Source organism: Nerophis lumbriciformis, linkage group LG25 (assembly GCF_033978685.3).
Source record: "Nerophis lumbriciformis linkage group LG25, RoL_Nlum_v2.1, whole genome shotgun sequence".
NCBI lineage: Eukaryota > Metazoa > Chordata > Actinopteri > Syngnathiformes > Syngnathidae > Nerophis > Nerophis lumbriciformis.
In genome coordinates, this window is record NC_084572.2 from 31,507,104 (window position 1) to 31,519,302 (window position 12,199).

Genomic DNA, 12,199 nt, shown 5'->3' on the forward strand with positions numbered 1-12,199 from the left:
GGGCGAACGCAGACGGTAACCGGGGAACACTCCCGCGTTAATCTCGGCTCGCTTCAGCTGCGGTCGCCCGGTAACAACTACAAACTTGCTCCGATTTTGAGCGTCTTTTTTTTTTTTTTTCCTTCATTGTGCGTGCAGGATGTGCGCGTGCGTGTGAATGATACGTGCGTGTCTATGTTGCGTATGTGACGGAATCTCCCCTCCACACACACGTCCACGCACGCGCGCGCACACACACCTCCACAACCACGCAGAGGAGGCGGAGGCGCGCGGAGCTGTCCACAGGCTCTCACTGCGGAACGCGCCAAGCCGCCTGTGGAGATCACATTCTGGATCTTTTGAAGCCACCATCTCCCATTTTATCTCCACCACCACCCCACACGCGTGGCCGCGCGTCGTGGAAGTGGCACATTTGAAATCCAGCGTCAGGAGGAATAGCACCTGCAGCTCCAGGAAGGGGGGGAGAAGGTGGCCGTGACGCTGGAGGTCTTCACGGACACGACAGGTGGATTAATCTGATTTTTTTTTTCTTTCCTTTTTGGATGGATTTGCAATTGATGGATTAATTTGACGGGGTGGGTGGGAGGGGGAGACTCACCCCTTTTTGGCGGGCACCCGAATGGAGTAACAGGCTGCAATGTCATCTCCACCTGGCCGCCTGGAGAGATGTGTGACGGGAATGGGGTGAGTGACGTGCTTTTTTTAATTTTTTAATATTTTTAAAAAATTTGCTTCACAAGTTGCATATTGCGCTTAAGAAAAGTGTCAATCATCGTCATCCTCATCCTATTCATCTTCATCGCAACCTGCTGCTGCTGCACACTGGACCAGCCCGGTACCGGAGAATATTCGCCACACCGAGGAGCTACAGGCTGTTCCCCAACAACACCTCCCTCATGCGCACCTCCTTACGCGCACTTTTTGCGTTGAACTCCTCCAACAGGAGCGCGCCGCGCGCACGTTCCATATGCAAATGAGTCGAGCGCGCGCGCGCGCAACAGGACTCAACAGGTCCCCAGTAAAACACAACAATGTGCGTGTCCTCTCCCCGCAGATCAAGTTGAAACACTTTTGGCACCGCACGACGACCGGGACGGAGGATGGCGGCCGGGGACGACGACGGCGACGATTGCCGCGCGCCGCCGCCGCGCACAGAGGGCCCGCAGGAAGAAGGCGCCAAACGACGGCCGCCGCAGCAGCAAATCTGCCGCAGACGCGCCTTGTGACAGCCAAGGTAATAAGACGCAATGGAGGAGCGCGCTGCGCGGCAGCTGAAGCTTTTTTGTGTGAAAAGCGCGCGGCGTTGGCGCCAGGCGGCGCTGTTGCATCACCACGTACCCGGATGACGCTGGCCATGCAAATGAATTCACATCTCAAAATGACACTTTCAGGCTTCGAACGGGAGTCGTTTCGTCATCCGTCCTCCTCCTCCTCCCCACTCACACATCTTGCACAAAAGTCTGTCAGGCTTTTAACTTTCACATCTGGCCCCCCCCGGATTGGTGCGCCTTTTCATGCAAAAATGCTGCACACAAAAGTGAGCGTGCGCGTGTGTCAAACTCTAAAAAGCCTGCGTTTCTTGAATAGCCGGATCACACAAAAAGGAGGGCATCTCCGGCCTCTGCGGGGCACGAATGCGATGGAGTGGAGAGCACTCGCTATCTTCATTAATATAAATATCCTGTGCAGAGCTGCAGTCAATGTGGTGTGTGTGTGTGTGTGTGTTCTTGTATTGCTACCCTTCTTGAGACACCAACAAGGAAAAGTGCCTTCCATATGAGGACCGGTGAACAAGTTAGGACCCAAATCATGGTCCCAATACGGAAAACCATTGCATCTAGAGATGGCCGATAATGGCTTTTTTGCCAATATCCGATATTCCGATGTTGTCCAACTCTTAATTACCGATTCTGATATCAACCGATACCAATATACCAATATATACAGTCGTGGAATTAACACATTATTATGCCTCATTTTGTTGTGATGCCCCGCTGGATGCATTAAACAATGTAACCAGATTTTCCAAAATAAATCAACTCAAGTTATGGAAAAAAATGCCAACATGGCACTGCCATATTTATTATTGAAGTCCATCCATCCCTCCATCCATTTTCTACCGCTTATTCCCTTTTGGGGGTCGCGGGGGGTGCTGGAGCCTATCTCAGCTACAATCGGGCGGAAGGCGGTGTACACCCTGGACAAGTCGCCAGCTCATCGCAGTATTATTGAAGTCACAAAGTGCATTATTTTTTTTTAACATGCCTCAAAACAGCAGCTTGGAATTTGGGACATGCTCTCTCAGGGAGAGCATGAGGAGGTTGAGGTGGGCGGGGTTCATAGGGGGTAGCGGGGGGTGTATATTGTAGCGTCCCGGAAGCGTTTGTGCTGCAAGGGGTTCTGGGTATTTGTTCTGTTGTGTTACGGTGTGGATGTTCTCCCGAAATGTGTTTGTCCTTCTTGTTGGGTGTGGGTTCACTGTGTGGCGCATATTTGTAACAGTGTTAAAGTTGTTTATACGGCCACCCTCAGTGTGACCTGTATGGCTGTGGACCAAGTATCCATGCATTCTCTTGTATGTGTGAAAAGCCGTAGATATTATGTGACTGGGCCGGCACACAAAGGCAGTGCCTTTAAGGTTTATTGGCGCTCTAAACTTCTCCCTACGCCCGTGTACACAACGGCGTTTTAAAAAGTCATACATTTTACTTTTTGAAACAGATACCGATAATTTTGAAACCAATACCGATAATTTTCGATATTACATTTTAAAGCATTTATTGGCAGTCCGATATTATCGGACAGTTCTAATTGATATAATAGAGAGCAAAATACTAGAGTCCGTGAACATTGCTCCAAAGTCAGGATTTTTCGTTGATTTAATGTGCATACAAAAGTAAACATTGACAGGTGCAAAGGCAGCAATATATGATCAAACAAGACAGCAGCTAAAGAAGGACTTCCCTGTTCATCCCCGAAAAAAACGGCCAGGTGAACAAGCTGATTTTACGACTTCCGGGGCTGACGTAAGACAACCCGCGTTACATATGTGACCATAGGATGAACAAATACATTACGGTACTAAGACTAGAGTGGCCATCAACAGTTAGCTTCTACAGCTCGGTTGCCCAAAGTGCGGCACAGGGGCCATCTGTGGTCCGTGACTCCTTTGTCATCGGCCTTAAGCACATTACAAAAAACAAAAAATAGAGATCTCCTTTGTAACCCTGGTGGGGAGATCTATCTATCTATCTATCTATCTATCTATCTATCTATCTATCTATCTAATTTTTGGTGGTCACAAAAAGGAGGGATTTTCAAATTGACTGTGTCGGTTTTAAGTGCTCCCCCTCTGGTCAACATAAGAAATAACAAGTGTGTGTAAAAATTTGAAGTGCACCCCCTCTGGCCAACATATGAAATAACAAGTGTGTGTAAACATTTGAAGTGTGCTCCTCTGGCCAACATATGAAATAACAAGTGTGAGTAAGAAATTGAAATGCGTCCCCTTTGGCCAAAATTAAAAAAATAATAAATAAATAAATAAATATGATATAGAGACATACTGTAATAACGAAGTAAATGATAAAGCAATTACAAACAAAAAATTCAAAAAAATAAAAAAATAACTAAAAGCCTTTTTCTCACAATGTGTCGACTTTTTTCTTATAAAATTGGGAACAATTTCTCATATTCTTTCTGTTTCTGTAATATTGCAATATTTTCTCATACAAATATTACTTTTTTATGTAAAAGTATTACTTTTTAATGCAAAATGGTGACATTTGTCATTTAAAATTCTGACTTATCACATTCTTGCCAATTTTGTTGTTGTTCTTGTAAACTAGTGACATTTTTTGAGTAAAATTATGACATGTCATATTTTGCTCAGTAGAATTCCGATTATTATTGTAATATTGGCAACATTTTAAAGTTTTCTTATAAAATTGTGACTTTTGTCGAGTAAAATTACGACTCTTTTCGTAAAATTGTCAAAATTTTAAGCTTTTCTTGTAAAATTGTGACTGTTATTGAGTTAATTTCCAACTTTGATCATAATATTGCACAGACGTTGAGTTTTTCTTTTAAAGTTTGACTTGCGTTGAGTAAAATTACGACTTTTATTATAAAACTGCTAACATTTATTTTTCTCAAAAGTTTTTCTTGTGAAATTGTGACTTTTTTCTTGCGAAATTCCAACTCATTTTTCACAACAAGCTTTTTTATATTTGCATATTTTGTATATATTAGTAATGTTGTAAATACAAATCTTTATATATCTAGAACGGGTGGCCCTAAAGACGTAGGCATTTTTTGTAGGTTTCAAGAAGGTTACAAATACAAGAATGTGTGTGTGTGTGTGTGTGTGTGTGTGTGTGTGCGTGTGTGTGTGTGTGCGTGCGTGTGCACGTGTGTGTGACATTATGGCACTGTGGAAAACCTTGAGTGTCACCAGCCCCCACCTCACAAACTACGTTGCTAATTTACCATTAAGTAACATCTGACAAGCAGCCAAATGGGGCAAAAGAACAAACAAACCCAAAAAGCCATATTCCGAGTCCCATTTTCGGCGGAGGCACGACACAGAGTTTGAGGTGTCGCGCCGCATCTGGCTGAGCTTGCTCACTGAACCGTCGCCGTAGCGGGCGAAGCAGGTACAGTAGTGGTGTAGCGGCTCCTTGTCTCCAGGCAGCGCGTTGGTGTGGTGTCGTCTGAAATGAGAGCGCCTTCTTTCTCCAGTTTACCCACGTAATCCACTACGTTTAATGTTCTCCCACTACTATTGTGCTTGGTTATAAAAAGATGACCCACTTGGGATTTTTTTCCCGAGTTGGAACCAGCGGTTTTCCCTCCTAAAAGCCTAGTCACGTATACACGGTGTACACAGAAGGTAGTAGTTTTGCCTCACCCTTCACTTAAATATGCACTATCGACCGGATAAGTCGGAAAGAGAGATGATACGGTATTATCTGCTCACAAATGCTACCTGGTGTTTTTTTTTTAGCTAATCGCAGCTAGTCCTGGATAGTCCCACTCCTTAATGCTTCAGTCACATGCAGGATTCTCACAGGGATGAGGCAGAAATGCAACCTTACCTACAGTACACACACGCGAGCGCTTTGTCACTGCGTTATACGCGGCCGCTCAAGCGTTGCATCAAAGATTGTTACGGAAGGATATAGCTATTTCAACAATTCTATAGGAAATAATCAAGCTGAATCTCGGCCTTGTGATTTTAGAACTCTCATTGTTAAATTCCAACTTAATGAATGAGTAAAGCCAAAGCTAACATTCAAACATTCTGACGGCAAGCAACTTGAACTTTCCAGTCGGTGCTTTTCCCACTCAGGGACAATTTCATATCACGGTTATCATTATCATTGTTGAATGTGCCAAAAAGCACTTGCACACTGAAATCTTATGACCAAGTTACGATCTTTTTAAAAAGGACACTTTTATTAAAAGTCACTATTTTGCATGTTTTGTGTTTCTTATGCGTCACTGGTAGGGTTTTAGTCTTTGTATTGTATCTGTTTTAATGACTAAGCATTTATTGTTTCAAATTTTCATAATTACTGTAGTACTTTAAGATGTATTCCAATGAAAAGTGCATTGCAAATAAAATCAATTATTTATATATTTTTTCTTCTGGTGGGCATTGTGGCGTCCTACTGTGTTCAGCGGTCCTTGTACGCGCCGTAAAAACACCTCAGTCTGGTGTTCCTCTTGAGTATGGAGCGATCACTCTGTTCTAAGAGAGCGCAGCTTGTAGGTTCAATCTGCACAATTGAATATCTTAGGTACTCAGACTGTAATGTTTTTATACAAGTTTCGATTGGTTTATGTCGTTTAACGGGGGAAGACGTCAATGTCTCTGTTTTCATGATACACTATATTGCCAAAAGTATTTGGCCACCCATCCAAATGATCACTAGGCCCGGCCACAGGTGTATAAAATCAAGCACTTGGCAAGGAGACTGTTTCTACAAACATTTGTGAAAGAATGGGTGATATCCAGCGTGGAACTGTCAGGGGATGCCACCTGTGCAACCAATCCAGTCGTGAAATTTCCTCGCTCCTAAATATTCAGTGTTTCCCACAGGACAGGCATCTATTTGTGGTGGTGTGGTCGGGGGGTGGCGGCGGCAGCGGCGATGACCAAGAAGAACGCGGAGTTGGAATATAATTACAACATTTTATGTACATATTTATATACAGATTTGAACAATTAGTGATTCACTGAAATATATTTATTAATTGTGGTTCTTACAAAAAATATATCCTATACAATATAAAAGCTAAAATGTCTCTTAAAGCTCTGCCCCTTTAATTAGTGAATACTAAATAATTTAACTTTAGCCTACTACTACAACCATATTATTTACCAGCAACATGAAGTGAAACAGAGGCAGAGGTGTCCTGCCACAGTCAGTCAACCTCCTCCTCCTCCTCCTCCTGCTGCTGCTGAACAGGTCGCACCTGTGGTCCGGACTGTAGGCCTACCTCCTCTCCAAGTCGAGCCCTTTTCGGCCGTTGAAAATATTTTTCTATACTCATCTGTGTGAAGGAGTGAACATCCAACATTAGAATTTATTACTAACGAGCAGAACCGCTCTATGTACAGTGCCGTCTAACCTTAAGCGGCAGCAGCTCAACACATGCAGGGTTCAACGTTAAGGTTTTTTTCTACTTGCCCGACTTCTCAAATCTACTTGCCCCAATATTTTTACTTGTCCTGCCTAGGTTTCTTTCTGGCTGTGTAGTGCTCATGGCTTATATCTTACTAAAATCCTTCCCGTTGACTATTTACAACACTACACAGTATTTATTATTATTATTATTATTATTATTATTATTATTATCTATAATTACATTTAAATGGCATTGCATACATGTAAAATTAAATGCTATTTCACATTATTTGACCAGTAGCAGTTACACTCATCTGAACAGGTCAGCCACCTGTTTAAAGCCTGATCACAGTTGAAATCTTGAAATGAAGGGCCTTTAATGGCCAAAACATTAACCTGGACAACATTTTAACAGTTGGTTGGCTCAGATTTGATTCTTTTCATTGCATTCACATGCTGCAGTGGACAGTGGACAATTTAGCTTCAGTCCACGTGTGTTTATTGACAACAGGGTTATAACCTGGACACGTTAGCTCGTCGGTATGGTAACACGTGACTGTTACTGCGTGCGTCTGCCCCGGCCCCCGAGTCAAACAGCGGCGGTGTTAATGAAGCAGCGTCAGGCTGCTCACCGTCAGTGAAACGCTCGGTGAAATCGCGGATTAACGTTAAATATATGACGAGGCGCGAGCGATGCAGCTATAACCTATCTACCTATAACCTATATTACCCTCGTATTTTGATCCCGTCCGTCCGTCCCTCTTCTTCTTCTTCTTCTTCTTCTGGCCCACCAGGTGAATTAAGTGCTATTGGCGGAGTTACAATGCATAGTAGGCTACCGCCACCTACTGCACCGGAGTTGTAGCTACAAGCAACATTCACAGACAGTCCCATTGCTTTTATGAGCGGTCGAGCGAGTCAAAAGCTGAAAAATCCATTTGTGGCGGACGTAATTCTTTCGTGGCGGGCCGCCACAAATAAATTAATGTGTGGGAAACACTGATATTCTAAAGTCAACTTTATTATAAGAAAAGTGAAGAGTTTGGGAACAACAGCAACTCAGCCACCAAGTGGTAGGCCACGTACACTGACAGAGAAGGGTCAGCGGATGCTGAAACGCATAGTGCAAAGGCTTTCTGCACAGTCAGTTGCTACAGAGCTCCAAACGTCATGTGACCTTCCAATTAGCCCACGTACAGTACGCAGAGAGCTTCATGGAATGGGTTTCTATGGCCGAGCAGCTGCATCTAAGCCATACATCACCAAGTCCAATGCAAAGCGTTGGATGCAGTGGTGTAAAGCACGTCGCCACTGGACTCTAGAGCAGTAGAGACGCGTTCTCTGGACTGATGAATCACGCTTTTCCATCTGGCAATCTAATGGACCAGTCTGGTTTTGGAGGTTGCCAGGAGAACGCTACATTTCGGACTGCATTGCGCCGAGTGTGACATTTGGTGGAGGAGGAATTATGGTGTGGGGTTGTTTTTCAGGAGTTGGGCTTGGCCTCTTAGTTCCAGTGAAAGGAACTTTGAATGCTCCAGGATACCAAAACATTTTGGACAATTCTATAGGATGGCACTTCAAGTTCATATGTGAGTAAAGGCAGGTGGCCAAATACTTTTGGCAATATAGTGTAGCATGTAAGCTAGCGAGGTGGCGCCAGTCAGTCCGTGAATTTATCAAAGTGCAGTTACCGATCTCGGTTTTTCCATCATTTGAATTTAGAAGGGTAATACTAACCGTCGGGAGTTTTACCGCGGTTATCATTGTTATTGTTTATCGTTACGTCCCTTTGTTCGACTTGATTCTGGTAGGTTTCGGACAGTAACAACAAACCAACGAGAATGCCCCGACAAGAGGTGACGCTGCACCTCCAAGTGCTCTGGCGAAGCTTGACTTGCGCTTGAAAAATATCGGAACCTCGCGGTAAAAGCAAAGCGGACCGCAGAGCTGTGATTGGTCTACTTTTAGTATTAAATAGTTTTCAGTTTGTCGTCTTTTTTCTGTTTTTCGGCATGTTTAATTAGGAACACCTTCTTCTCCGGTTTCAGAGTGAAATGTACAAAAAAGTGACTGACGTCCGGCATTGAGTAGCTCCAGCTCTAACAACGATCTGAATGTCGCTTCAGTTGCCATTGCTACTACTACTAATTCTACTACTTCTGCACAGGAAGATAATTACTGCACAACGCACATTCAATGCAGGCAAAGCGCGATAAAAGGATTGAAGACGGCGTTAGAGAGAAAAGTGACTAATCCAGGTTTGAATCAGGTGGTGTGAAGGTCAACATTAATAAGCAATTTGATCCGTTGAAGTGCATTAGTTTTGGGTAATTCACGTTTCCAAGCAATTACCAATATCCAAAATAAGACAAGACCTTTTGAGATTAGTGGTAACTCGCCAGCTGCAGAAGCTCAAAGCTAAATTCGGTTCGATGGGGGCAGCAGCCTAAGCAAAGAAGCCCAGACTTCCCTCTCCCCAGCCACTTCGTCCAGCTCTTCCCAGGGGATCCTGAGGCATTCCCAGGCCAGCCGGGAGACATAGTCTTCCCAATGTGTCCTGGGTCTTCCCCGTGGCCTCCTACTGGTCGGACGTGCCCTAAACACCTCTACAAGGAGGCGTCCGGGTAATACATTTCGGTACATTTAGGTCTTGAGCCGTTTAGGATAGGATAGGATAGGTCTTTATTGTCATTGCACAAGTACAACGAAACTTTGTTTTCAGCACAAACCCGTTCAAGTTTAGACAAACAAACAGTGTACAGGGTTACAGAACAGGAACGCTGATGGGTCGCCACAAGCCTCCCCGTAAAAGATGGGGAAAAAGGTAAAACGCTGGGGAAGGATGAGTAAAAAAATGCAATCTAGACTGGGCTCCTAAGGGGGCCCAGTCTGGAGTGGGAAAAAACCTCCATAGCAAAGCACATATACATATTACAACATATATCTCGAGATATCTAGTAACAGAGGGAAGGGAGTGCGGGGTCATGGTGGGGGGCCGCAGCTCTCAGGCGCTGACCATCCTTTCATCACCCCTATGGGATTTGCGTCGAGGGCGTTGGATTGGGAGGGGGTGTATGCATGTGTGTGGCATATATTTTTGTGGATGCATGTTTGTGTGTAAGCCTGCAGTGTGTCTCTGTTCCGCGGCCTTGATGTTGTGCAGTCGCTAGTCCAAAGTCAACAACAACAAGTGTGTGTCCATGAGAGACAAGAAGGGAATTTGTTGTGTCTTCGCTGCACTGTCCTTCGGGAGAGTCTCAAAGCCAGGGAAACAATCCAAGTTAGAATGTTTTGTATACGAGTGAAGATCAAATTTGGGTAGCGGGGGGTGTAAATTGTAGTGTCCCGGAAGAGTTAGTGCTGCAAGGGGTTCTGGGTATTTGTTCTGTTGTGTTTATGTTGTGTTACGGTGCGGATGTTCTCCCAAAATGTGTTTGTCATTCTTGTTTGGTGTGGGTTCACAGTGTGGCGCATATTTGTAACAGTGTTAAAGTTGTTTATACGGCCACCCTCAGTGTGACCTGTATGGCTGTTGACCAAGTATGCCTTGCATTCACTTGTGTGTGTGAAAAGCCGTAGATATTATGTGATTGGACCGGCACGCAAAGGCAGTGCCTTTAAGGTTTATTGGCGCTCTGTACTTCTCCCTACGTCCGTGTACACAGCGGCGTTTTAAAAAGTCATACATTTTACTTTTTGAAACCAATACCGATCATTTCCGATATTACATTTTAAAGCATTTATCGGCCGATAATATCGGCAGTCCGATATTATCGGACATCTCTATTTAAAATGGACATTTTGATAGTCAATACATTTTTTGTAACGGCTGAATGACAATAACAGTAAAAATAAATGTTTATGAATGAATTACTACTCATCTTTGTTGTTCATGAGCACATGCCTACAATAACTTAAGCTGCATTTAGAAGTCGATGGGAAAATTAGAGCCTTTAAATATATGTACGCTTTATTATCCAATTAGTCGACTAATCGTTAAGATCATCGTTGACTAATCGACTATCAAGAAAATCGGTACTTGCAGCCCTAGTTGACACTACAGTAATGTTACCATACATAAACCTCCAAAAACACTGATTCAGGGCAACAAAAACTAATCTGAAGTGCTAATTAGCCTGCTCAGTGGCCTTGTGGTTAGAGTGTCCGCCCTGACATTGGTAGGTCGTGAGTTCAAACCCCGGCCGAGTCATACCAAAGACTATAAAAATGGGATCCATTACTTCCCTGCTTGGCACTCACCCTCAAGGGTTGGAATTGGGGGTTAAATCACCAAATCCCGAGCGCGGCCGCCGCTGCTGCTCACTGCTCCCCTCACCTCCCAGGGGGTGGAACAAGGGGATGGGTCAAATGCAGAGAGTAATTTCACCACAACTAGTGTGTGTGTGACTATCAGTGGTACTTTAACTTAGCTGTAATTAATTATTGTTTACATTCAAAGCAGCCATCTTTAAAGCCAACTCAGGTTTTGAGATTGCTCCCACTTCTCGATTAGGAAATCCGAACTCGAGGGGCGTTCCAGTTGAAATTCCGACTTCCAAAATGGAACACGACATAACTTTCCTGAGTTCAAGGAGCCTCACCAAGCGTCTGTGGTGTAGCCGCTGTACAGTACATACAGTATTTCAATATGTACCGCGATAACTTTTGCTTCTTTTACCTTTTACTTTGCAACTTGTACCCGCTACCCGTTTAGGCAGCAAACTATTTTAGATGGTAGCTGCCCATTAGTGAGTTGAAAATTCATGTGAGCAACAGATATTCTTCTCAGTACCCGAAATATTGGATATATACTACAAACTATATGCCAATTGTCTGATGTGATGCAGCTCCTATGTTGGTTCTAATTAGATAGTGAGGGTAAACCTTGTTGTATTTAATAATTCCACAGACAGGGTTGAAAAAAGGCTTCCAGCTGTGAGTCGTCAGCCTGCTCTGTTGCAGCCTGCTTTCAGTGCCCGCCTTTGTTCGGTTGTTCAAGACATTTTTAGAGCTGGAGGCCAAAATTAGCACTGCATCTACATACGGCTGCGAGGGGGAAATGCCCAGAGAGCTATGCTGCAAAAGCTCTACCATTTTTTTCCATTTTTACGCATTTTTCACTGAGGCCATCCGAAACCAAGGAGCTTCTTATTTTGCCCTGACAGATCTTCAAAGAGCAGACTGTCAGATGAACACTGCTCGTTTGATTCTGAATGCTGACACACATTGTAACGGCAGGGTGATTTCTACCTGCTTTGTATGGTATTTTGCGTTGAAGCATTAAAAAAAAGAGGATTTCAGTCAGGAGTAAACAAACAAGCTGGGGAGGAACCTGTGGGTGGGAGGAGGCCTTCCTGCCCTGAAGGATGTCGCCGTAGACCGCGATGCGAGCCACGGACAATAATCCTCTTATACCGAAGCTCACTATCCACTGAAGGTGACACTTTTTACATACAAGTATTTATTTTCTCCTGGGTGCTGCTGCTTTGAGCGTGTGCAGCCAGCGAGCCTCTGGCGTGGCCGTTAGCTGTCAGCTGCCAAGCGAGTGCTTTCTTTAAAGTCAA

The 12,199-nt window shown here is 44.2% G+C and overlaps 1 protein-coding gene across 1 annotated transcript in view; it reads left to right on the forward strand.

Annotated features, from left to right (window-relative positions):
- Nucleotides 1-264: 264 nt before the first annotated feature.
- grin2ab (glutamate receptor, ionotropic, N-methyl D-aspartate 2A, b) overlaps nt 265-12,199 on the forward strand; it is a 344,912-nt gene continuing 332,977 nt past the window's right edge. Inside the window, exons 1-2 of the mRNA XM_061984206.1 lie at nt 265-684; nt 1,055-1,234. Of these exons, the coding sequence (XP_061840190.1) occupies nt 667-684; nt 1,055-1,234 (198 nt within the window). The 5' untranslated portion in view covers nt 265-666. The remainder of the gene's footprint in view (nt 685-1,054; nt 1,235-12,199) is intronic.